The 21,627-nt window shown below is 35.8% G+C and overlaps 6 protein-coding genes across 9 annotated transcripts; 3 read left to right on the forward strand and 3 right to left on the reverse strand.

Annotated features, from left to right (window-relative positions):
* The first annotated feature begins 5,494 nt into the window (after positions 1-5,494).
* On the forward strand, positions 5,495-7,370 carry LOC128870584 (V-type proton ATPase 21 kDa proteolipid subunit c''). Of its 2 annotated transcripts, XR_008455412.1 has the most exons (3): positions 5,495-5,605; positions 5,696-6,413; positions 6,720-7,370. XR_008455412.1 is itself a non-coding variant. In XM_054113237.1 (2 exons), the coding sequence occupies exon 2, from the start codon at positions 5,719-5,721 to the stop codon at positions 6,355-6,357; it is 639 nt and encodes a 212-aa protein (XP_053969212.1). In that variant the 5' UTR covers positions 5,495-5,605; positions 5,696-5,718; the 3' UTR covers positions 6,358-7,370. The 2 variants fall into 2 exon arrangements, 1 of the variants encoding a protein (XP_053969212.1); XM_054113237.1 differs by having other exon boundaries at positions 5,696-7,370.
* Positions 7,371-7,820: 450 nt separating this feature from the next.
* Positions 7,821-9,820, reverse strand: LOC128870580 (zinc finger protein 569-like). Its single transcript, XM_054113235.1, has 3 exons — positions 9,535-9,820; positions 9,002-9,481; positions 7,821-8,938 (listed from the first exon to the last, which is right to left on the reverse strand). Exons 1-3 carry the CDS (start codon positions 9,700-9,702, stop codon positions 7,958-7,960), a joined length of 1,629 nt encoding a protein of 542 aa, XP_053969210.1. The 5' UTR covers positions 9,703-9,820; the 3' UTR covers positions 7,821-7,957.
* A 1,408-nt stretch (positions 9,821-11,228) lies between these two features.
* Positions 11,229-11,757, forward strand: LOC128857549 (uncharacterized). Its single transcript, XM_054093302.1, has 2 exons — positions 11,229-11,585; positions 11,647-11,757. The coding sequence occupies exons 1-2, from the start codon at positions 11,441-11,443 to the stop codon at positions 11,703-11,705; spliced, it is 204 nt and encodes a 67-aa protein (XP_053949277.1). The 5' UTR covers positions 11,229-11,440; the 3' UTR covers positions 11,706-11,757.
* On the reverse strand, positions 11,736-12,688 carry LOC128857536 (RRP15-like protein). 2 transcript variants are annotated; one of them, XM_054093295.1, is made up of 2 exons: positions 12,582-12,688; positions 11,736-12,513 (listed from the first exon to the last, which is right to left on the reverse strand). In XM_054093295.1, exons 1-2 carry the CDS (start codon positions 12,619-12,621, stop codon positions 11,756-11,758), a joined length of 798 nt encoding a protein of 265 aa, XP_053949270.1. In that variant the 5' UTR covers positions 12,622-12,688; the 3' UTR covers positions 11,736-11,755. The 2 variants fall into 2 exon arrangements, with proteins under 2 accessions (XP_053949270.1, XP_053949263.1); XM_054093288.1 differs by having other exon boundaries at positions 12,579-12,686.
* Positions 12,689-18,208: 5,520 nt separating this feature from the next.
* On the forward strand, positions 18,209-19,429 carry LOC128870599 (RNA transcription, translation and transport factor protein). The gene is made up of 3 exons (XM_054113255.1): positions 18,209-18,383; positions 18,443-18,769; positions 18,825-19,429. The coding sequence occupies exons 1-3, from the start codon at positions 18,323-18,325 to the stop codon at positions 19,178-19,180; spliced, it is 744 nt and encodes a 247-aa protein (XP_053969230.1). The 5' UTR covers positions 18,209-18,322; the 3' UTR covers positions 19,181-19,429.
* LOC128870588 (RAB6A-GEF complex partner protein 2) lies at positions 19,340-21,002 on the reverse strand. Of its 2 annotated transcripts, XM_054113248.1 has the most exons (4): positions 20,761-21,001; positions 20,468-20,685; positions 20,144-20,415; positions 19,340-20,081 (listed from the first exon to the last, which is right to left on the reverse strand). In XM_054113248.1, exons 1-4 carry the CDS (start codon positions 20,874-20,876, stop codon positions 19,416-19,418), a joined length of 1,272 nt encoding a protein of 423 aa, XP_053969223.1. In that variant the 5' UTR covers positions 20,877-21,001; the 3' UTR covers positions 19,340-19,415. The 2 variants fall into 2 exon arrangements, with proteins under 2 accessions (XP_053969223.1, XP_053969216.1); XM_054113241.1 differs by having other exon boundaries at positions 20,468-21,002.
* Between the last annotated feature and the right edge of the window lie 625 nt (positions 21,003-21,627).

Here is a 21,627-nt window from a genome sequence, read left to right on the forward strand (position 1 = left end):
TTGGATTCTTTTAATTGGAGATAAAATAATAAAAACTGCAGGTATAGTGTATTTGAAAGTTGGTTAAGAGAACCATTAATTCATTAAAATGCCTACTAGTGAGTGATTGATCGGTAAGTAAGTAACGGCAAAAATTCGAGTTGATGTTCTTACCACATAAAACATTTCTCAAATTATTTGATTAACGCTACTAAAGTGGCAGTCCTGATCTTTACGGTAAACATTTGTTTAAAAAAGCATGTTTGATGAGACCAATAAAATTAAATTTACATTTAATGTCATGTTTAGTTGAAGGGTGTACATAGTTTCTGTGCAGATAAATATATTGTTTTTGACAGGAATTTTATACGAACTGATATAATGCCTTTGAAATTGAACAATAGGAGGAAATTGTAATTTGAATAAGCTTATCCAAACACCTAACAAAGGCTGTACGCGCAAATTACATACTATAATTAAAGAAATATATTTAATACAAAAAGATTTTAAAGCATACTTCCAGAGGACAATTTGCAAATTTTAGTAAACGGTAGAATGCTCCTAGTTTTCGCCCTAAAATCCCCTATCCTTAGAAAGGTAATTTAAATACTAATCTAAACACTTCTCCTACTTTTGTATAAGTTTTTGAGAAAATAAAGCTTTTGCTAAAAAAATCGGAAAAAATTACATAAAACGATCTAAGAATTAAAATATTTAAATATAACTATACACTGAAGAGCAAAACTGTAACAAAATGTAATACTTTCTATTTCAACACATTTTTTTCAGACATGTTTTAACAAATCAAATATTTTTTTTGCATAACTTTATTGGCATGTATGTACTCTCTTTCTCAAACCGGTTTGGTGTCAATGCAACAACAACAACACTAGTAGCAAGCAATAATGCAAATAAAGACAAATGTTACAGTTTTGCACTCAACCCATTTTTTATTTTTTACAATAAATAAAATAAATATTAATAAGATGTCCAATATCCTTTGGATTTTTTCAGCTCGTGGATACGATTGGGCATACTTCGTGTATACCTCAAGACAAAGTCAGTCGGAATAGCATCCCATACATCGCGTGTTCGCTCCCACAGCTCATTAACTCCACTGGGCGGACTTGAATATCCGGCAAGCTTCGATTTTACATAACTCCATAAATTTTGGATTGGGTTCATGTCCGGTGATTGTGGAGGCCACTTCAAGTTACGAAATTTTTGGCGTTGCATCCAATTTCGTACAACATGTGCGGTGTGCTTAGGGTCATTGTCTTGCTGAAAAATTACTTTTTCAGCAGCAAGACCCATACTTTCCACTACACCCGGCAGATTTTGTTGCAATATGGCCAGGTATTCCTCTTTCCGCATTATACCGTCTATTCGTACTAAAGGACCCACACCATTTTTGGAAATGCAGCCCCACACCATAATGGAGCCACCACCATGTTTTACTGTCTGCTTGATGTGATGTGGCTGGACTGCATTTGGGTCTTTAACCCAATAACAGGCCCGACCATCTGACTGAAATCGATTGATTTTGGTTTCATCAGACCAAATAACCTGCAATCGTTTTGAAATTTTATGAAAAAAGGTCTTTTATAATCCATTTATAAAGACGTACCTGATCCCAATCTTCAACTGTCCAGCTTTGGTGAGCCGCAACAAAATCCCGCCTCAACCGCACATGTCTTTTTGTCAGCATTGGCTTGGTTTTCTTCTCCGCTGCCTTTAGCCCCAGTTTTGACAGGCTGCGCCTGGCTGTCCACTGACTGGCATCAATATCCAGCATCTTTAGTGCTTCTTTGGGAGTGACCGCCTTGCTGCTTGTTACCAAATTTGCCGGATGGCGGGCATCGCGGTCGCTTATCTTCCTTGGCCGGCCTCCTTTGTTACTGGGAACAGCGTCTGGTACATTTTTCCGCAGCCTTTGCACAGCCATGTTTCTCACTTCGAATTTTTTAGCTATTTTTCTTATAGACTCGCCCTTCTTCAGCAAATCAATTATTTGGCGTTGTACTTCCCGATTTAACATTTTGTCTTATTCACGGTCACGTTTATAATAATTAAAAATCCACCAAATATATAATTACGAGAAAAATAACGGAAAATTTGAAAATTAAGAGTGTGTGCAAAACTGTAACATTTGTCTTTATTTGCATTATTGCTTGCTACTAGTGTTGTTGTTGTTGCATTGACACCAAACCGGTTTGAGAGAGAGAGTACATACATGCCAATAAAGTTATGCAAAAAAAATATTTGATTTGTTAAAACATGTCTAAAAAAAAATGTGTTGAAATAGAAAGTATTACATTTTGTTACAGTTTTGCTCTTCAGTGTATTTATAATATGTAATATATTCAATTACTTTTAAATTGAAGTACCTATGCCCATTTTGCTTTTGATTCCACTTTAACCTTCACTAGCCCAATTTCAGTTAAGTTCAGCTCCCAGTATTTCCTCGTAGTCAACTCTTGGCCAACATGGCAACGCTATTATCACACATAATAATGCTATATATACAATCGTATATATATGAATATACACTTGTGTCAACCTAATTAAATTCTTTTTTCGTAAAAAGGTTGGAGCTTAGATTTACCTAGTTTTTGTGATTATATATTTTTAGGAAAGAATAACGAAATCAAAGCCTCAAAAATATTGTGAATAATTGTATAAAGATAAAGTTGCTTAATTATTCGAACTCAAGTATATATATATGCATATATAATTAATATATATTTTTAATTTTCATATTAATACAGTAAATTCTCCAAAAACCAGAAACTTTTTTTCTTGGCAATAATATAACGCAGTTAGAGTTGGTTCAATGAAGGTTTTTTTAAGTGGAATCAACGAACAATTAATGAACTTTTTCATATTTATTAATAAATATTTCCCAAAAACTTATTCAAACACTTCAGAAGTACTTACGTCTATAGATAGCTATTTTAAAGGATGTGCTTAAAGTTTTTAAAATATGTAGAATTTATCTTTGGCCTATGGTATTTCCTTCATTTTTAGTTTCCGCACAAAAATTTGAGTACCGCTGTAATTACATAATTATGTCGAACCTAATTTTTGAAGAGAAACTTCTTTGCGTCGGTGGACGAGCGCGAATGGAGAGTAAAATTTCAAGGCAATGCAACGTTTTGGGCATTTTCGTTCCGCGAAGGAGAAAAAAGATATAACGTAGAGGAAAAGGAGAGAAAGTGCTATACCTTATATACTTTAGGCTATTTTTCCTGAGTTTTTCCTTGTGGTTACTAATTTCTAGTGAGAAATAACACTACCTACTTTTTGGCGCTTGTTTGTTGGTGCAAACTTGTGGGAAATATATTTTTGGTGCCTACTTTTTGGCGTTATACTTCCTTATTGCCTACTGTTTGGGGCGTTTTTTGGTCCCAATTTTTCTGGAATTTTTTTTTTTTGCGCTTATTTCCGTTTCCTGGCTAGTGCTTGTGCGTACTATAAAGTGCTATCCATTCCGGCGTCGGATTTACTGGTATTGCCTTGCGGTAATTTGTGCCATTGCTGAGGTCCTGGAATCGCTGCGTTTGTGCAGTTGATAAACGCTCGGAGTAGTGCGCGTTGTTGCCACGGTTTGTGTCCGGCGTTTACCTACACCAGTCGGCCCTTCTCCGTTTTTTGAAAATTTTTTCTATTTGTATTATCTTCAAATGTTGTGATTTTATTTAGATATATATTCTTTCTCTCTCTCTCTCTCTCTCTTTCTCAGTCTCTCTCGGGTCTCTCCGTCTTTCTTTGTTTGCCTTGAAAGTTTCACTTCTATTATGCAAATTTTGTCTATTTGTATTATCTTCAAATGTTGTGAATTTATTTAGATATATATTCTTCCTCTCTCTCTCTCTCTCTCTTTCTCAGTCCCTCTCGGGTCTCTCCCTCTTTCTTTGTTTGCCTTGAAAGTTTCACTTCTATTATGTGTACTACGCTATACGCACTTTTTAATTTTTTTTCTGTACGTACTTGTCATAGATGACGTCCTTGTACTTGTAAGATAGTTAATACACATGTGCTATCCGATAATGTGCTTTCGTGCAAAAAATTACTAATTTAATTCCCTCTCTCTATGCTTTATAACTTTGACGATAAACCCGAGCTTTCTAGCCCTGGTCGGAAAATACCCACTTCTTTAATTATAACTAAGGTTCCTGCAAGAATAGAAAAATTAAATCAACATATGATCAATTCAATAAGATGGCAACCCAGTCGAACTCTTTCAAACCTGATGCCAAGGCATTAAACCAACAACAATATTTTGTACGTTTGATTGTCAAAGCAAAGTATTGGAAAAGTAGAAAACAAAAAATTAGTTCGCCTTGATTCATTCTGGGCTGACAGCCACATGGACACGGTGAAAGAAAAAAAAAACAAATCAGCTGATTTGCCGGTACCACCTTTACTAGATTCGTCTTGCTTGATGCTATGTTCCCACGTCACACGAACTATATATGCGTAGGAGTAACTTTGGATTTACACAAGACAATGCCCAGCAGATAATTGAAAATGCATATTAACGTATCGCGCAGAAGCTTGGACGATGACAACATCCGATGAAGCGACTCTTGGAATGTTTGAGGGAAAGATTCTACGCAAGATTTTTGGACCTTTGCACGTTGGCAACCATAGATATGTTGGCAACGGCGAATATCACAGACGATGGAACAATGAGCTGTATGAGCTTTACGACGACATATGTAGACATAGCGCAGCGAATTAAGATCCAGCGGCTACACTGGCTGGGTCATGTCGTCCGAATGGATACAAACGCTCCGGCTCTGAAAGTATTCGATGCGGTACCAGCTGGTGGTAACAGAGGAAGAGGAAGGCCTCCTCTGCGTTGGAAAGATCAGGTGGAGAAGGTCTTGGCTTCACTTGGTGTGTCCAATTGGCGCCGGTTAGCACGAGAAAGAAACGACTGGCGCGCTTTGTTAAACTCGGCCAAAATCTCGTAAGTGGTTATCGCGCCAATTAAGAAGAAGAAGATAAACGTATTGGAGAATAATTGTTTGCGCAGTCTAGATGTTCAAACAGTTATAAAAATAATTAATTTTTAAGTAAACCTCGTTAGTATTGTTTCGTACAAATTACTTGCCTAACTTTGATTCATTCGCTAATTACAGCGAAACGTCGCCGAATTGGGTAGCTACGTGAAACCATTTACCAAATTTACTGTCTTCGAAAAAACATAAACAGTGACGAAGACAATGAGAGAATTGTTAAGGTAGTGACCATTATAATAACGTCATATCGATTCAATGCAAATTATTCGTTTGTATGAATCTTTTTATGTGTATATATTCACTGTTCAGAGCAACCAATTACAATTGATCCAAAGCAATCGCTGTTGTATTTGCGTACAAAATTTTTATCCGGATCCCGATGGAGCCTTGAAGAAGCAAATGTTAACCTGTATGAACACCGTTTTAGGATTCGTAAAAGGCTTAACACTATGTACACTTTGCAACCCTGCATAGAGTTGCAAGGCCACATTAAATAAAATGTTACCCTATTTAGCTGAAGAAGGGCAGCACTGTTCGTCTGTCATGTGATGAGTAAAGTTTTTCTCGGTCACCTGTCACTGAAATAGTCTTGATATTTTGTGAGTTTTTTACATTGGTTTTTCAACAATTTTGCCTTTGCCTTCTGCGCAATTTGATAATAAATAATAAAAATTTAACCATTTTTACAGACTAACCGTGAAAAGCTTGCAGAATGGCACAAATACGCGCTGTTGTTCTACATACATTTGGATGGCTCTTTTTAGCCACCAGTATTGTTCTTATCTTCCAGTTTGTACTGACTGGCAAAGGTGAACGAGTAAGTGTTGGTTGGTTCCTGGCCTCCACATCTCCTTACATGTGGGCCTGTCTGGGAATTGGTCTGTCAGTGGCATTGTCCGTGGTGGGAGCTGCTCTGGGCATTCACACAACAGGCACCAGCATTGTGGGGGGCGGTGTAAAAGCTCCACGTATCAAGACAAAGAATTTGATTTCGGTTATCTTCTGCGAGGCTGTAGCTATTTATGGCCTTATCACTGCCATCGTTTTATCCGGATTGTTGGAGTCGTTTACGATGGCAACTGCGCTAGAAAACCAATCTGTAATGGACAATAATTGGTTTGGAGGATATGTAATGTTTGGTGCTGGTCTAGCTGTCGGTTTGGTGAACTTGTTCTGTGGTATTGCTGTCGGCGTTGTAGGATCCGGTGCTGCACTTGCAGATGCTGCAAATTCGGCTTTGTTCGTGAAAATTTTAATTGTGGAAATTTTCGGTTCAGCCATTGGTCTTTTTGGTCTAATTGTTGGCATCTACATGACATCCAAAGTGAAAATGGGTGACAAGAAAGATTAAACTAAAAGAAGCGAATAAGTAAAAGGAAGGTGATATAACCAAGCAGCAGCGCAGATGTAAGCAACAAAAAATACCATAAATATAAATACATATATGTCTAATTAGCCAATATGCTCTTAATAGTTTTCAAAAATTCCTGTTAAAAGCATTGATAAGTTCATTGGTTCGTTTCTTGCTTTGGCATCATTTTTAATATCAAATCGAGTCATGTACATATTTCAATTAGTAATCTAGAGTTAACCTATAAAAGAACACAGGATACTTAGAAATTCAAAATATTCTTAAACTTCCCAAGTCATTCCATGTTAGACAAATATTTTATGAGCTATTAATTTATTTTTTCATAATTTTGGTGCGCACAGTTCCGCGAAACTAAAAGAATAAAATGCTGAAGGGCCAAAATGTTGGAAATTAAAGTTAAATATTTTAAAAATGAAAATGAGGTTACAACCAACGATCAACTATATTTCTCTCGTTGGAGGCAAGTCATTATTTCTGCTACAAACGGTATCGACTTTCGACGGCGTCACACCAAGCAGCGCAGCGACTTCGACTTAGTGTTATTTAGTATTGATTTAAGTTTCATTATTCTTTAAACTAATTAAGCTAAGGTAACTTCGGCTGGTCAAGTCCGATTCATGCAAGTTTCAATAAGATTGGTAGGTAATTTGTACAAAACTCTCAGCATCAAATAATATCTAACTACATACATTTATACTTTTTGGATAAATAATATGTATGAATATCAATTTACTTCCTAAACTTCGAAATTTGCCTTGAATCCACTTCAGGCACGAATCCGATATCAAAAACTACCTTTAAATATGTGTGTGTTACTTTTTTGTAAAAGTATTTATTATTAATGTATGGTTATTTAATACTTTTAATTGTGTATTATGATTTATTGTATATATGAAATAATCCACTGTATAAAATGCATACGTTAAAGTGTAAACAAAAATTTTCCAAAAGTATTCCATAATAAATTTATGTTGTTCGTTCTCTTTAACAAATGTTCCTTTCTGTTTAATTTGGGGCAGGTATTTTCAATAACTATAAAAATAAAGTTTGTGGGAAGTAGTTCTGCAGAAAACAAGATAATTTGAAACTTGACACATACATGTCTCACATCCTCATCTCATGTCACACATCCCTTGACTAAGCCAAACCAAATACAAACATTTTATTCTTGGGCTCAACGATTTAGCCTAGACAGACTTGGTACGTACTTTTAATGTAAAGCGCTATTGAATTCATTCGCTAGGCGATCATTGCGAGATCTTAACGGAACTATGTACACTCGGCTTTTTATGAAAAAGGGCGCTTTAGTGCTACTTGGGGAGTGACAGAGTGGTAGTTCAAGCATTTCAACTAACGGAACTATACACAACTATTGATAATTGATATGGAAAATGGAAAATCGGATATTACAACGCAAAAACAAAAACACAAAATTTCAAAGTTATATTTCAGTTATGGGATTATTTTTAAAATTTTTCAAATTATGCGCCGGGTATTTAACCTTTACGGTAGATATATTTTTATTTGTTGAATATATCTTTGTATACAAAAGCATTCACATTAACTAAATATCTGTAACTCATATTTCCTCAACTATGAAATCATTCCACGTAAGATCTTGGTTGGATTCACTCAACGGCTGAACTTCCTCAAATGATAAATCACAAAAACCGCCTTCGGCAGCTTTCGAAAGAAAATAATTATCTGCTTCTAAAATGTTCCCCTCAAGCATATACTTTGAAGATTCATCTTCAATTTGTATCACCGTTGACTGTTCAGTTCCATTATTTGTATCCTCAGTCTCAGTATCGCCTTCTGGGTTTAGCACAGCATGTCGTTCCAAATGTGTTCTGAGCGCATATCGTTTTATAAAAGCCTTTCCACAAATAGTGCATTTGTATTGCCTTTCGCCCGTATGTATTCGCTCGTGATTCCTTAGATCACATAACTGTGCGAAACTGCGATTACAAGTTGTGCACTGATATGGTTTTTCACCGGTATGTGTTCGCATGTGTAGCTGTAAAAGGAATACACGTGAAAACCGCTTTTGACACAAGCTGCACGAATGTGGTTTCTCGCCGGTATGGATCCGCATGTGCGCCGTCAGATTGCTGGTCTCATAGAAAAGTTTATTACATATCGAGCAAGCATAGTCTGGCTTTCTGGCGTGGCGTTTCATGTGCATTGAGCACGCCGATTGTGTTTTGAAGGCCTTAGGACAGTGTGTACATTTATATGGACGTTCGCCGGTGTGTGTACGCAGATGCATATTAAGAGCGAAAGCGGATTGCAGGTGTTTTCCACAGTATACACATTCTCTTTCGCTTGAAGAAACTGCTGTTTTGGTCGATGAATTACATTTAACGCCTGAGCCAGGGGATTTCGATTTTACACAGCAGTGGATATGGCTTTTATAAGACTTCTCCAAAGAAAAAGCGTGACCGCAATTAGCACAGACATTTGGCTGTAGAAGTAAGTGTACTTTTTCTAAATGCCGTTGCAGGTTGGACGCTTGCAGGAACGCTGCACCACAGGAATCGCACGTGAATAAGTCTTCATGCTAAATAAAATTTCTATTTATAATAATTGTAATATTTCCAAAAAAATTAATATCCATATTTACATTCTGTTGTGTAACTATATTTTCTGTACTTTCTTGTTCATCTGCTCCGTCGTCGACAATGCATTCAAAATGTTCCATTCCATTTCTTTCGTGACTACTCTCTTCATTCAAAAAATTATTGCAAGGCATTTCTTCATGAACAGTTAATATCGCATCTTCCAAATGGTTTTCTTCCGAAAAATCGTCTTCAATTGGTGTTTCATCAAAATTAATTTCTACACTTTCCCCAGTGGGTACTTCCAAAACATTAAATAATTGCATATCAGATGTAATCTCAGGCTGAGATAAAGCAATTTCTTCTGGTCCCACGCCGCTCACGTCTATCGGAAAGGCGTCCTCTTGATCTGTGGTATCTTTCCACGTTGTCATTGAGAGCAATTCTTTTGTTCGTTCGCATTTTTCACGAAACTTGGCAGCCACAAGTAATTCACTCGTGCATTCTTTGCAAAGAAACTTTGGAAGACTGTCGGATTTATCTACCTACTTACAAATGTATTTGCATGAGAGGTTTTAAATATATTTAATATATTTACCGTGATACCACCACAGCGTTTTAATAGGGTGATTAAATCTGATTGAAAATCTTCGACTACGCCACTATCGTATATGTGCACCATTAAATCCTCTAATTGCAGGCAAACACGACAACAAAGCTCCACTGCACTGCCATCTGGGGCACCAATATTATGCTGGGAGTTCATTCCGGATTATTTAACTTTCAACTTTATTTATTTATACACAAGGCGCATTCATACATAAATAATGGATTCGACTCAATTCTCTACAACGTGGATTCGCCTTTTTTATACATACATACATACTGTTACGTTTTTCTCCACGATGGAGAGAATTAGATTGCTAAATAAAACTCAAAAACTAATGGCAAGGCAACTTGCTTATTTTATTTAATTTCAATATTTAGCCTCACATCTACACCTTCTACAAATTATGCTAAATAAGCTTTGTTAAAACAGAAATATCAGGTGGGGACCTCTAATTTTACTGTCAGAACATATCTGTTCTACCCAATTTCTTGATGCCATTTTGAAAATAAAATGTTAAGACAGCAAATTGCCCACATGAGAACAAACAGAATTTTGGCGATAGTTAACTTGAATACACTGAGCACAATTGAAAATTATTACTTTCCAACTATAATTAGCTGTAAAAAAGAGAATATCTGTTGGTGTAGCATAAACGTACAGATAGAACCATAGACTACAACAATATTATAATTATGTATATATATCAATTCCAATTGGTGAAACACCAAAATTAAGAAAAACATTTTTCTAATAGCGGACGCCCCTCGGCAGGCAATGGCAAACCTCCGAGTGTATCTCTGCCATGAAAAAGCTCCTCATAAAAATATCTGCCGTTCGGAGGGGGCTTAAAACTGTAGGTCCCTCCATTTGTGGAACAACATCAAGACGCACACCACAAATAGGAGGAGGAGCTCGGCCAAACACCCAAAAAGGGTGTACGCGTCAATTATATATATATATATCAATTCCTATTGTTCAGCGGGGCAAGATAGGGCCATAATATTTGAATTACACTTTCCAAACCTCCAAGCAAGAATATATATCTTTGAATTGCGCGCTTTTTTGTGATTAGGTTTTACTTTCTTTCGCAAGGTATAAGGAAACGTCAAATCATTTGGCAAATTTACTGGCCTCAAAAAATCGTAGACAACGAAGAAATCATTGAGAAAGTTGTGAATGTGTTGGAAAAAAAGGGTTAATGCCTTCTTAAAATTTTTCCGTATAGACGCCAAGCAAGACACACTTAATTGGCGGTATAGATGTGGGGCAATCTTTTTATAGGCGTCTTCGATTTACCACTTTTCTGCTTGCTTGACGAAAAATTTTAGTGTGAAAGCAGCAATTAAGTTATTGAACAAAATTCGCCACTACCAAGTTTGGGTATACCTCATAAAACTGATGTTTGGCGAGTTATAATTAGAATGCGTTAATAAAGGGAAACTTTTGTTGCTTCAACTTTGCGAATTCTTCGTTGATATTCACGTTGTGCTCACATATCTACATTGTTAGTTTTTCGTCTACAGTAAACCAAGCTGTATAAGCACGGTCTTACTAACACTCAATATGTGGTTCCAAATAAATGCATTTTTTGGCAACTCTTTGCCAGTGCTGCCATAAATATCGTAAACAAACCGCTGTCATGGCCTCGGTAGCGTCAGCCAATCAGTTGATTCTTTCAAATTCGCTGAGAGCCGGTTGGCCACACCTGAATTCTTTCCACCATGTGTTTTGTGGAGCTTTTACTAATGAATGCGTTGAATTTATAAAACATCGGCGTAAGCATTTAATCATCTGTTAAATAAGCATGAGAAGGATATATAAACAAAATCGACAAAAAACATCCTAAATTCAGTTCTATTTAGTATTAAAATTTTTAAAAAATAAAATCATTTCCATGCCAACAATTGATAAATCGGAGGACTGCTTAGCTTGTCGCTTAATTAGCGGCTTTGGATTAATTGCAATGGGTGCTTATATTTTATCACATTCAAAGAATCGTAGAAAGATAGAGATGAATGCAATGCGCTTGCTTTCAGGAAGTGAGTAAATTCCCTTAACTGTACAGCAAATTAAAAATAACTAACTTTTTGCAATTTACAGGTGTGATGTTCCTGGGAATGGCGCGACTATCTAATGCAAATTTTCTAAAAAGCAAATGAGACTTGACGTATTGAATAAAAAATGCATAATGGTTCTTAAAAATTAGCCTTTATTTTTCATCACCGCTCTCTTCGCTTGTGTCATTATTTAATGTTTCATCATTTTCTTCATCATCCTCTTCATCCCAATGTTTAATTTTTTTATTTGTCATAAAATCTTCCCGAAGCACGCTCCACTCCGATTTCCTTTTTCGAGGATCTGAAGACGAATTTTCTTCATCTTCGCTATTGTCTTCTGCTTTCATGTTTTCACTTTTTACGGGATTGTCCACCGCTTCTGATTTAGCACGACTGCCACTCATTAAAACGTCCAAAAATTTTCGCTTATTAATATTGTTCAAAACCGCTTCTTTTCGGCTGTCTAGTGGACCTGCTGCGTCCAATTGCACCTGTATATTTTTTTGTTGTATTCGTACTGCATTAAAAAGCTGTACAACACCACGCGTCGCGACCTTACGTAAAGTGCGTTCACGCTCAATATCCCTCCATGAAGGTTTCACGCGTAATTCTAGATGCACATTCTTTCGTTTAATTTTTTCATCAACCTCCTTTTTTATTGGCTTTTCATCTACTGTCTGCTCGCCCTCAACTTCGAAACCATAATCCACAGACTTTGTTTTTGCTTTATCGTCCGGTTTTACTTTTTTGGCGCGTGACAACACCAAAGTTTTTTTAGTTTTTGGCTTGGAAGTGTTTAGCACCTTTGCTATGCAGTCAGCCCATCCTGCGTTACCTTCTACGTCATTTTCGGATCCGTCTCTACTATATTCAGCCTCAGAGTCATCTGAGTTGTGTGCCGTTGGAAAACCTATTGAAAAATACATATATGATAAATTGGTCTTTGAAAATCAATTAATCATTTATGAAAACTACCACTTTTTTCCTTATTTCCCTTTTTTACGCCATATAATGCCATTCTTGAGATATTTATATTTAAATACTACACGTTTTCTAGTTTATTTACCACTGCCTAAATATGGACGATATATATCGATGTTTACTTCTTTTTTATAAATGATCGATAATTTTTAAGGTATCGATGTTCGTTAACTCGACACGACGAATTTTGGGAAAATTATAAGGGTAGGGTCTTAAAACGAAACTTAATTCGAGCTTAAGTTCTACTATCCACAGCTTAACCAAATACTATTTAATATTGCTGTAAAATTTGCATTTCATAATGCATGTTTAAGTATGGAAAATATTTAATTAAAAAATATGGTAGCTTCATCAATCAGCTATCGGGAACCAAAATGCCTTAATAACAATACGAATTGAATACTATAGATGGTGCCTTCCCAAAACAATTTAATTATTTTTCGGGATTTTGACAAGTTGACATCAGCTCCCTTTTCAATACAAAACAAACGAACAAAAAAAATTACATGGCTTGGTAATATTCTGGTTTATGAGTCTTAAACAAACTAATAAAAATGAAGTACCCAGTGTAAAATTGTGAAAGCACAAATGAATATAAACCCTCTAAAGCAGTTTTGTTTGCGTTTTTATGCCTTGACAAGAAAGTGTGTCTGTGTATAATTTCTTGTGTTTGACAGTTTCGCATTCTTTTCTTCTTCAAAAACAAGTAATTTGTAAATCTGTTTCCCTTTGTTTGTATATTCTCGGAGCCTGGCATCACAGCGAATTCGGAAGTTGCCATGTCATATTCTATCGTTTTTTGGTTTTACCCTACATCTTCACTTTCTGTATATTATGTTAAAAAAGCTCCGTAAACCACACATGCTAGGTGAAGACCGCATTATAATATACATCTTTAGCATTACTTAAATATCTATCAATGTTTTCAATTGCTTCAGTGTTTTTACTGCGCGAGTAAATCGATCTGATTTGGTTGAACCCATTTTAAAAATGAAATGTTAAGATAGTAAGTTGCTCTGCTGATGAGAAAACGGTTCAAAGTGAAATTTGACGCATGTTAAGACACATTTTGTAGAAGGTGAAGTTGTGAGGCCAGGAAATTAATAATAAATAATAGGAAAAAATTAATAATTAAGAATAACATTACCCAAGAGGCCAATAGGGCATGGATAGCCTTTCAAAAGAGGTTATTTCGAAGGTCGTGGCTTGTATAACAGGTCATTAGTTATTTGGCAGGTATTCCTGGAGGTTTCTCCAAGAAATATTGTAGAAGTTGTAGAGATGAGGAAGAGACAGTAGGACACTTTCTTTGTAATTGTACAGCCTTAGCTAAAATCAGAGCAGGTTTTCTAGGTAAATATTTTTTCAATTTTCTTATGGAAATATCATATCTGGAATGAGGATGGAACCAATCCTATGTCGTGCAGTGGTATTACAACGGACCTGTAAGGCCTAAGTGAATTAGTTGTACAGACCAAGTACCACCATATTCCGAACCTACCCTCTTTCCACGGAACATTCGTAATTCACTTTGGCAGCTTTCCTTCTTTTGTTTTGTATTATTATTTGTTGAGAATATCGGAGGAATTAGAGGATTTGAAGAAACTAGTATCCAATTTGGTCACCTCCATTGTTCTTGAGGTGTTCAGCAACCTCCTCGACATATTATTTCTCAGAATACCTTTTTTTGCATCCAGCATTAAAATAAAAATTTTTCTGGCAATACTCAACGTTTGTTTAATTTATTTTTGTTCAGTTAAGCTTTTGCTTTGAAATTCTCCAACACTCTCGAAATTCGTGAAAGCGGTATTATTAATTCCGAATGGAACACATATTAGACAGTTTTTCGTGACATATTGGAAAAGGAAAATTATACATAATTTTCAACCTTTAAGTCTCGACCATCCATTCAACGAGGTCAATACGAGAAGTTGTTTAATATGCTGACGGAGCAACCAGAATGCTTTATCAAAGGCTGGGATTCGCAATAATGTCTATTGGGCGATTTTTGGCAAACTACGAGTATAATGTCTTTATTAATGAAACTTGGTGGAGATGTTAGTGAGGTGTTAAGGAACACTCTTTATTTTTTTTGAACCACGGCCGAAGGATGCCCATGCGTACAAAATGCTATGCAAAAATTCTACAAATTTACAAAAATATTTCTCAATTTTAAATTACAGCAAAAAAACACTACAATTTTTCAATCAACCCTCCACTGAACATCTCTGCATACGAACTTCGTTTTTATTTCAGGTGTATGGCAACACCAACTTTTCGCTAAATTACAGAACTTTAACATTAAATTACTTAAAAACTATAAGCCTCCGGCGGATGCGGTTTCCAGTTTTAAGATGGGGATGCATCTCTCTATCCCCCCTTTTAATATTTATTTTTTAAAGCAATAGACATTATACTAAATACTTATTAAAAACAAATGAAGTAAATTGAATTTATTTATATATTCTTATAAAAGGAAACTAGCAAACCCGGCCCGCTTCGCTGGGCACACTAAAATAGAATAGATATGGTTTAGAACAGAAAAGATATGGTTTTCATATTATTTATTTCTTTATTCTTTATTCAAGAGCTTTGGCATAAACAATATTTTTTGTTTTTCTATTTGTTTTTGAGTAAATATATAATGTTGTTGAACAGCCAACGTATAGTTGACCATGGGTGAATACTGGTTCTTCTAAAATCATCCCGCATATTTCTAAAGTTTGCCCTTTATTGATAGTTATTGCAAATGCTAAACGAATGAGCAGTTCCAAACGCTTGAATTCAAATGGCAATTCAGGTGGAATCATTGGAATTCTTGGTATTAGAACGTCTTCATTCTTGAATTTGCCAATTAAAATAGTTGCTTGGATAACATTATTCATCAATCGTTTGACTACTTCATTTTGTTCTTGACGTTCTTCTGATGTCGCGTTATTCCGGGCATTTCTCATGCGCCTATTATTATTTGTCGAACGACCAATATGATTACGTGATTGTCTTGGCATTTGTACTGTATTTAACATGATTGTAATTATGGTATTCTGAGATTTTAAAACATGTTTTTTTTTCAATTTTGTGGATTATATTTTCGACGCATATGTGTTTAAAAGCCCAAGTCCACATGGTCAGGACTATTTTATTTTGTTGTGATTTTCTTAAATCATCTCTTTTCTTCTGAAAATTGTTGACAATTTACATTATAAGACTATTAATTTTTTCATCAAAGTTACGCATTTTCCGTACTCTTCTTTTGCATCCTTTAACAATTTCTTTTGCTTTTTCATTTTTTTTTTACCATTTTTTTCACTATGGAACCGAAAAAATAAATCCACGAAACATAATTTCATTTGAACATTCGGATTTCACATTAAATTCTCAAATTTCGTAAGAAATTATTCACTGTTCCAAAATCCACTCCAAAAAAATTCACAAAAAATGTTTACACTTTGCACTTACGTCTTCTCCTTATGGCGTCCAAATCAGAAAGAAATATTGACACATTGTAACTCACACTGTCAATTTGACAGTTCAGTTCCGCCCCAAGCGTTAAAAAAGTAAACGACATTATGGCTGGTTCAAAAGAACGCTGTACGCGTTGCCGGTGTTCCGAATTACAACCAAACTTTACGAAACCCATTTTCAATACTTACTTAACAATGTGTGTAAGTTTGGTTTAATTCGGTGCAAAGACACGGCGGGTCCACGTTTTGACATATATTTCGAGATCCTAGTCATCAATAGGTATGAAAATTATCCCGTATTATAGCACAGCTTTCATTTGATACCCATATTGTACATACACAACTAAAGGTTACCCGGGTCCACGTTTTGACCTATATCTCGAGACCCCAGTCACGGAGCGGCATGAAAAATACTCTGTACTAAAGCATTCACCAACAGCTTCCATTTGATATCCATATTGTACAAACACATCCCAGGGTTACCCGGGTCCACGTCTTGGCCTATATCTTGAGACCCTAGTCACGGAACGGTATGAAAAATACTCTATACTATAGAAATAATCAACAGCTTCCATTTGCTACCCATATTGTACAAACACATCCTAGGGTTACCCGGGTCCACGTTTTGGCCTATATCTCGAGACCCTTGTCACGGAACGGTATGAAAAATACTCTATAATACAGAAATCATCAACAGCTACCCATATTGTACAAACACATCTTAGGGTTACCCGGGTCCACGTTTTGGCCCTGGAATCCGATTCTTAAAATTTCAAAACACAAACCTTCTCCACATGTGTCTCTTCAATGTGGCAAAGTTTGGTTAAAATCGGTTGAGCCATTCCCCCGTAAAGTTCATCACAACGCGAAAAACGGCTGAATTTTTATATATAACTAGCATTTCCCAGTGGGCTTCGCACCACCATACATAAAATGTTTTTTTATATCGCAAGAAATTTTTCATATTAAGTTTTCTTTATAGAACTCGTGAAATGTTTAAACAGTTGAATTAGTTGATTTTTTTCATTCAACATACTTTCTAAAGATGTCACAATAGCCTTTTCTGTACTTTTTTAAAATTTGATTGTGGTGGTCACCTATATCCAGGTAAGGTGAAAGAGCCGATAAAAACTTGTAATTAAACTTTGATTCTTTAATTTCCATTTCAATTTTTTACGCTAAATAAATTATGCTAAAATAAATAAAGTTAAAAATGTTTTTCCAGTTCCTTGAATGCTCCAGTTTTTATTATATTTTCGTCCAAAATTAATATTAACATAATACACTTACAACCACAACAGTACAACAGAAACGCTCATAAGCGGCTGTGTATTTGTTATTGTTTTCCCCATACAGGCATTTCGTATGAGAGGAAACCATTACTCACATAAAATATCATAACTCAGGAACGGCTGCACCGATTTCAATCAAACTTCACACAAACCACCTCCTCAAAGATAGAAAAGAACTCTAAAATTTTTGTGTCAATCGGTTCGGCGGTTCTTGAGTTATAAGATTACCAAGGAAATGTAACTTCTTTTTATATATATAGATATATAGATTATGAGATGCTGTTATACCAGATTTATGGCTGGGACCAAGTACACCCTCCACCGCAACAAGTACGTATTTAAAAGCACATTTGTCCAATCGGAATAAAATAAAATAGTAAAACTTAAAAAAAATACAACATTATTATTTTTTATAACAACTGATCGTTTAAATTGAAGGCGCATTTTGCGCTCTACTTATAAACACCTATTTTGTCTAGCTTCTTCTTCTACCCACAAGAAGGCAATGAAATCAATTTTAGTTTTAAATGTCGTGCTTTGCCTTAATGACCTTTTTAAAAAAATGCATTCGAAACGAAAACGTCGGAATTACTAATAGCATTTTTCCGGAGTTCGTGACGAGAGTTCCGCTCACGACGGGAGCGTAATACTCTCACTAACTAGAAAAGGGTATATGCACAGCCTGATTTTGAGATGTTTCATTCTATTTCTCTTCAGTTTGATAAAATACTTTATATATTTCCGAATGCAAGTTTTAATACACCCATATATTTTTCTTCGAATACTCACTCCCAAAAAATATCGCTTTAAAAGTATCGACTAAAATTACCGGTATCGAATAACATAAGTATCGATTCGGTATCGTGTCGTATCGAATTTTTTGCCCCCAATTGGTATACTCTAACTTAATTACAGCCGGTTGATTTTGTGAAATTTGTTCAATTTACTTAAATAGCAATAGCTTAAAGCATAAATTTTGAATATGATAAAGTTGAAATTAGAAGCACTAGAACATCCAGCTCCCAGCAGTGTAGATATTAATGGTGAGAACTTTAATTTTCGTAACTTAAATAGTCGCACATTTAATCTTTCAAATTCTCAGATCGTAAAGTGTTTGCTAGCACTATCCTCTGGTTGGAAGACCAAAAAATACGCCAATATAAAATAGAAGACCGTGAAGATCTCCGATTGGTCGACCAGCTTGATATATGGGAACAAGCTTACGACAATTACAAAACTGATCTTTGTATGCCACAATTCTGTACGCCACTCGAAGAAATAACATGGTTGCTTGGTTACGCTATACGTCTGGAATTCTTGGATTCTCCCGAGAATTACAAAGCTATTAACTCAATCGAAGTGAGCAAGCAACAAAATAAATCTGTTACCCCCAGCATAAAAGCAGAAAATTTCTTCGACAATATGGATTGTAAGTTTCGTAGTCGTTCGTTTGTAATTTGTATGTTGACATTTTTTTATTATAGTTAACCATAAAGACTTTATAGCCGGTATACGTTCAATGGCCAACAAGCTCAAAGTACCGCACCATCCAAACCATCTTGTACAATTAGAAGCCATTGCACGTATTGTACATGAAAGACTTTCCCCTTCCGCTAAAAATCGCCAGGCGATAACTGGAACACCCTTTCCTTTTGAAAAAGGTAATGATGTGGTGGTGACGGATGACTCTGCTTTGGATTACCCTGTACGTATTTTACGATTATTACAAATACAAAGTTTAAGGCAGTTGCAAACGAAAATCAATGAAGCAATTGTAGCTGTGCAAGACTTGACTGCGAATCCCAAAACCGATACTAAGCTCGGAAAAGTGGGCCGATAATCGGCTAATATCATGCTTTGGAAGAGCCATTTAGTTGCAAATATTACACAAATAAAACTCATTAATATTAATCCCTCAACGAAAAGCTGTGTAAGATTACACGTATACATCATTTCAGGATCTAAATTTCAATTTGATTCCACGAATAAAATAATGGTGTGTAACTTTGCATACAAGTTATGTATGTTTATTTATTATGATTTGATTATTAAAAATACAGAGGGAACACAGTCCTTTACTTAATAAATATATTATGAGTTTGACTTGGGGAATATATTTGAAGAGGATTAGCAGCGTATATTGCCGTAATTGGCAGATTCCACACCATCGTTTCGACAGGTATTTCTGCGGGAGCTTTAAGTTCTCCTTCTGTTGGATTAGGCGTGCCAAAGTTCATCATTATGCTTGTGACGAATTCAAAGTGTAGTCGCCAGCGTAATTCAACTAAATCGGTGTGAAATGACGGTGTCACATGTAATGGAATGGGTATGATCACAGAGGTCTTCGTCATGGCATAGCAGACCTGGTGTATCGTGGCAAATGTGCTCACTTTTCCTATAGGCTCATCTACTTCTGCATTGCGTGTACTACCGGATGTTTTCGATTTATGTAGATTATCGACTGCTGTACCGCTTGCAATACTTGCCAAGTCGAGTGAATTTATTGACGAAGCATCGTTAAAGTCCCCGCCTACCTGATTGGCGATGCTTTTTAGATTTATTTCTTGTGATTGGAGCTTCACTGAAAATTGTACACAACGTACTTTACAGTCACTAAAATCCAGACTGCCAACAATGTCTTCGCCAATTTTGTAAGAGGACTTAAACAAGCAAAAGCGGCCCACAAATCCACGCTTGTTAGAAATACGGTAATATTTAGGTGCACGACGGGCGGTTACGTTCTAAATTAATACTGGCACATTATTTTAAAATTACCATGGTCAAACCTTGTCTTAAATCTTACCTTAAGGTGATGCCATGATATCTCCAATTCTGAAATTTCCCGTTTTTCTAAAAAAGGGTTTGTGGGCGCTAGTTCATCATTTGTTTCTTCTGTACAATGCATCTCATCTGGGCCCGCAAAAATTGGAATAGGTAAAACACGTATAGGCACTGTAAGCATTTGCACCTTGGATTTCACTCGTTGCGTGGCTATTGTAATCTTGTAGAAATACTTAATATCATGCCCTCGATATGTTGGTGGCCCGTTACGAGGTAAAATTTCATTAAAGAAATCTTGGCACAAGAATTTTATTAGCTTTTGAATTACATATTTAAATTTACTTACATATTTTTGTTTCCCCGGGCAACAATTTTAAATCACAGAATAAAATCTTAGGCTTTGTAGCGATTATAATGTCCCCACTCGCTTGTGTTACAGCATCCAATGCCGTTTTTCCTACTAGTTCCGCCAATTCATTTACTTTGTCGCCAGTGGTAACATTGTAGTGAGTTTTGCGATAACAGTGCAACTGTGCAGAAGCCCAAGCTAAATTCTCCACCCGACTGTTTTGTATAAACGAAAGACATATATTTTTAAAATATATAGTAAATTGGACGAAATCGTCAGAGCAAATATACCTGTTATCGTCACCAATCATGCTACTGTGTGTAAATTCAATGAGACATTCTACTCGTTCCCCTGTGGCATATATTGCCGAATCAGCGCGTACTAACTTTGCTTTTATCTCAATCATTTACTTCAGTATTTATTTAAATGTTATTTATTTTGAAGTCTCTTAGGAACACTATACCATACATATATGTATATTTGGCGACTTTTCAGGTGGGCGACTCAGCTGTAGTGTTGCTTCGATGCGAGTAACTACGAAAAAATAATCGATACTTTGTTGAAGTACTGAGTACTTTCTGTATTCCAGTTCTTCATGCAAGTATTCAATTGGGTATCGAGTACACGGTTAAAGTATTTACTTGGTTTTCTTTGAAGAATTTTTATTTTAAAAATACAGTATGGTAATCTATCTGCTAAATGTGTTTGGAAGTTCAGATTATGAAGACAAGTGGCGGCCCGTTCCGCTAACAAAACTCTAATCAATTATTGTTCAGATGGCAACGAAGCAACATGAGTGGAACTGTGTGACTTTGTTCGTATAATACCAACACAATCTCAGTTTTTTAGTAAACAAACCGATTCATAACTCTTGCTACGTCAGCCCATCAGCTGATTTCACCATGAAAACCAAGGTGGATTTAATAAGGTGACAGCATTCACCCAGCTGAATTTTTCGCCGTAGGTATGGCTTACGTCAAAATGATATGCTTTGTTTGAAGGCTTTGTTTGCATTTGCTTGCTGATTTTGACGTGATGGTTGGACCAAACGCAACAACAAATACATGTAGGGTTTTACTTATATGTGTTTGCTGTCACCTGTAATAAATTCGCCTTGATGAAAACCAATTGGGAAAATTGGTTGCCTAATTAGTTTC

Source organism: Anastrepha ludens, chromosome 2 (assembly GCF_028408465.1).
Source record: "Anastrepha ludens isolate Willacy chromosome 2, idAnaLude1.1, whole genome shotgun sequence".
Classification (NCBI taxonomy): domain Eukaryota; kingdom Metazoa; phylum Arthropoda; class Insecta; order Diptera; family Tephritidae; genus Anastrepha; species Anastrepha ludens.

Bases quoted from the DNA above. Each gene is read 5' to 3' on its own strand.
- LOC128870584 (XM_054113237.1), top strand. From the start codon at position 5,719: ATGGCACAAATACGCGCTGTTGTTCTACATACATTTGGATGGCTCTTT.
- LOC128870580 (XM_054113235.1), bottom strand. From the start codon at position 9,702: ATGAACTCCCAGCATAATATTGGTGCCCCAGATGGCAGTGCAGTGGAG. The intron at 9,482-9,534 runs GTAAATATATTA...ATTTGTAAGTAG, and splicing joins AACGCTGTGGTGGTATCACG to GTAGATAAATCCGACAGTCT. The intron at 8,939-9,001 runs GTAAATATGGAT...AATTTTATTTAG, and splicing joins ATATAGTTACACAACAGAAT to CATGAAGACTTATTCACGTG.
- LOC128857549 (XM_054093302.1), top strand. From the start codon at position 11,441: ATGCCAACAATTGATAAATCGGAGGACTGCTTAGCTTGTCGCTTAATT. The intron at 11,586-11,646 runs GTGAGTAAATTC...TGCAATTTACAG, and splicing joins AATGCGCTTGCTTTCAGGAA to GTGTGATGTTCCTGGGAATG.
- LOC128857536 (XM_054093288.1), bottom strand. From the start codon at position 12,621: ATGGCATTATATGGCGTAAAAAAGGGAAATAAGGAAAAAAGTG. The intron at 12,514-12,578 runs GTAGTTTTCATA...ATTTTTCAATAG, and splicing joins GGGAAATAAGGAAAAAAGTG to GTTTTCCAACGGCACACAAC.
- LOC128870599 (XM_054113255.1), top strand. From the start codon at position 18,323: ATGATAAAGTTGAAATTAGAAGCACTAGAACATCCAGCTCCCAGCAGT. The intron at 18,384-18,442 runs GTGAGAACTTTA...TCAAATTCTCAG, and splicing joins CAGCAGTGTAGATATTAATG to ATCGTAAAGTGTTTGCTAGC. The intron at 18,770-18,824 runs GTAAGTTTCGTA...TTTTTATTATAG, and splicing joins TTTCTTCGACAATATGGATT to TTAACCATAAAGACTTTATA.
- LOC128870588 (XM_054113241.1), bottom strand. From the start codon at position 20,876: ATGATTGAGATAAAAGCAAAGTTAGTACGCGCTGATTCGGCAATATAT. The intron at 20,416-20,467 runs GTAAGTAAATTT...TCTTGTGCCAAG, and splicing joins GCCCGGGGAAACAAAAATAT to ATTTCTTTAATGAAATTTTA. The intron at 20,082-20,143 runs GTAAGATTTAAG...GTATTAATTTAG, and splicing joins TATCATGGCATCACCTTAAG to AACGTAACCGCCCGTCGTGC.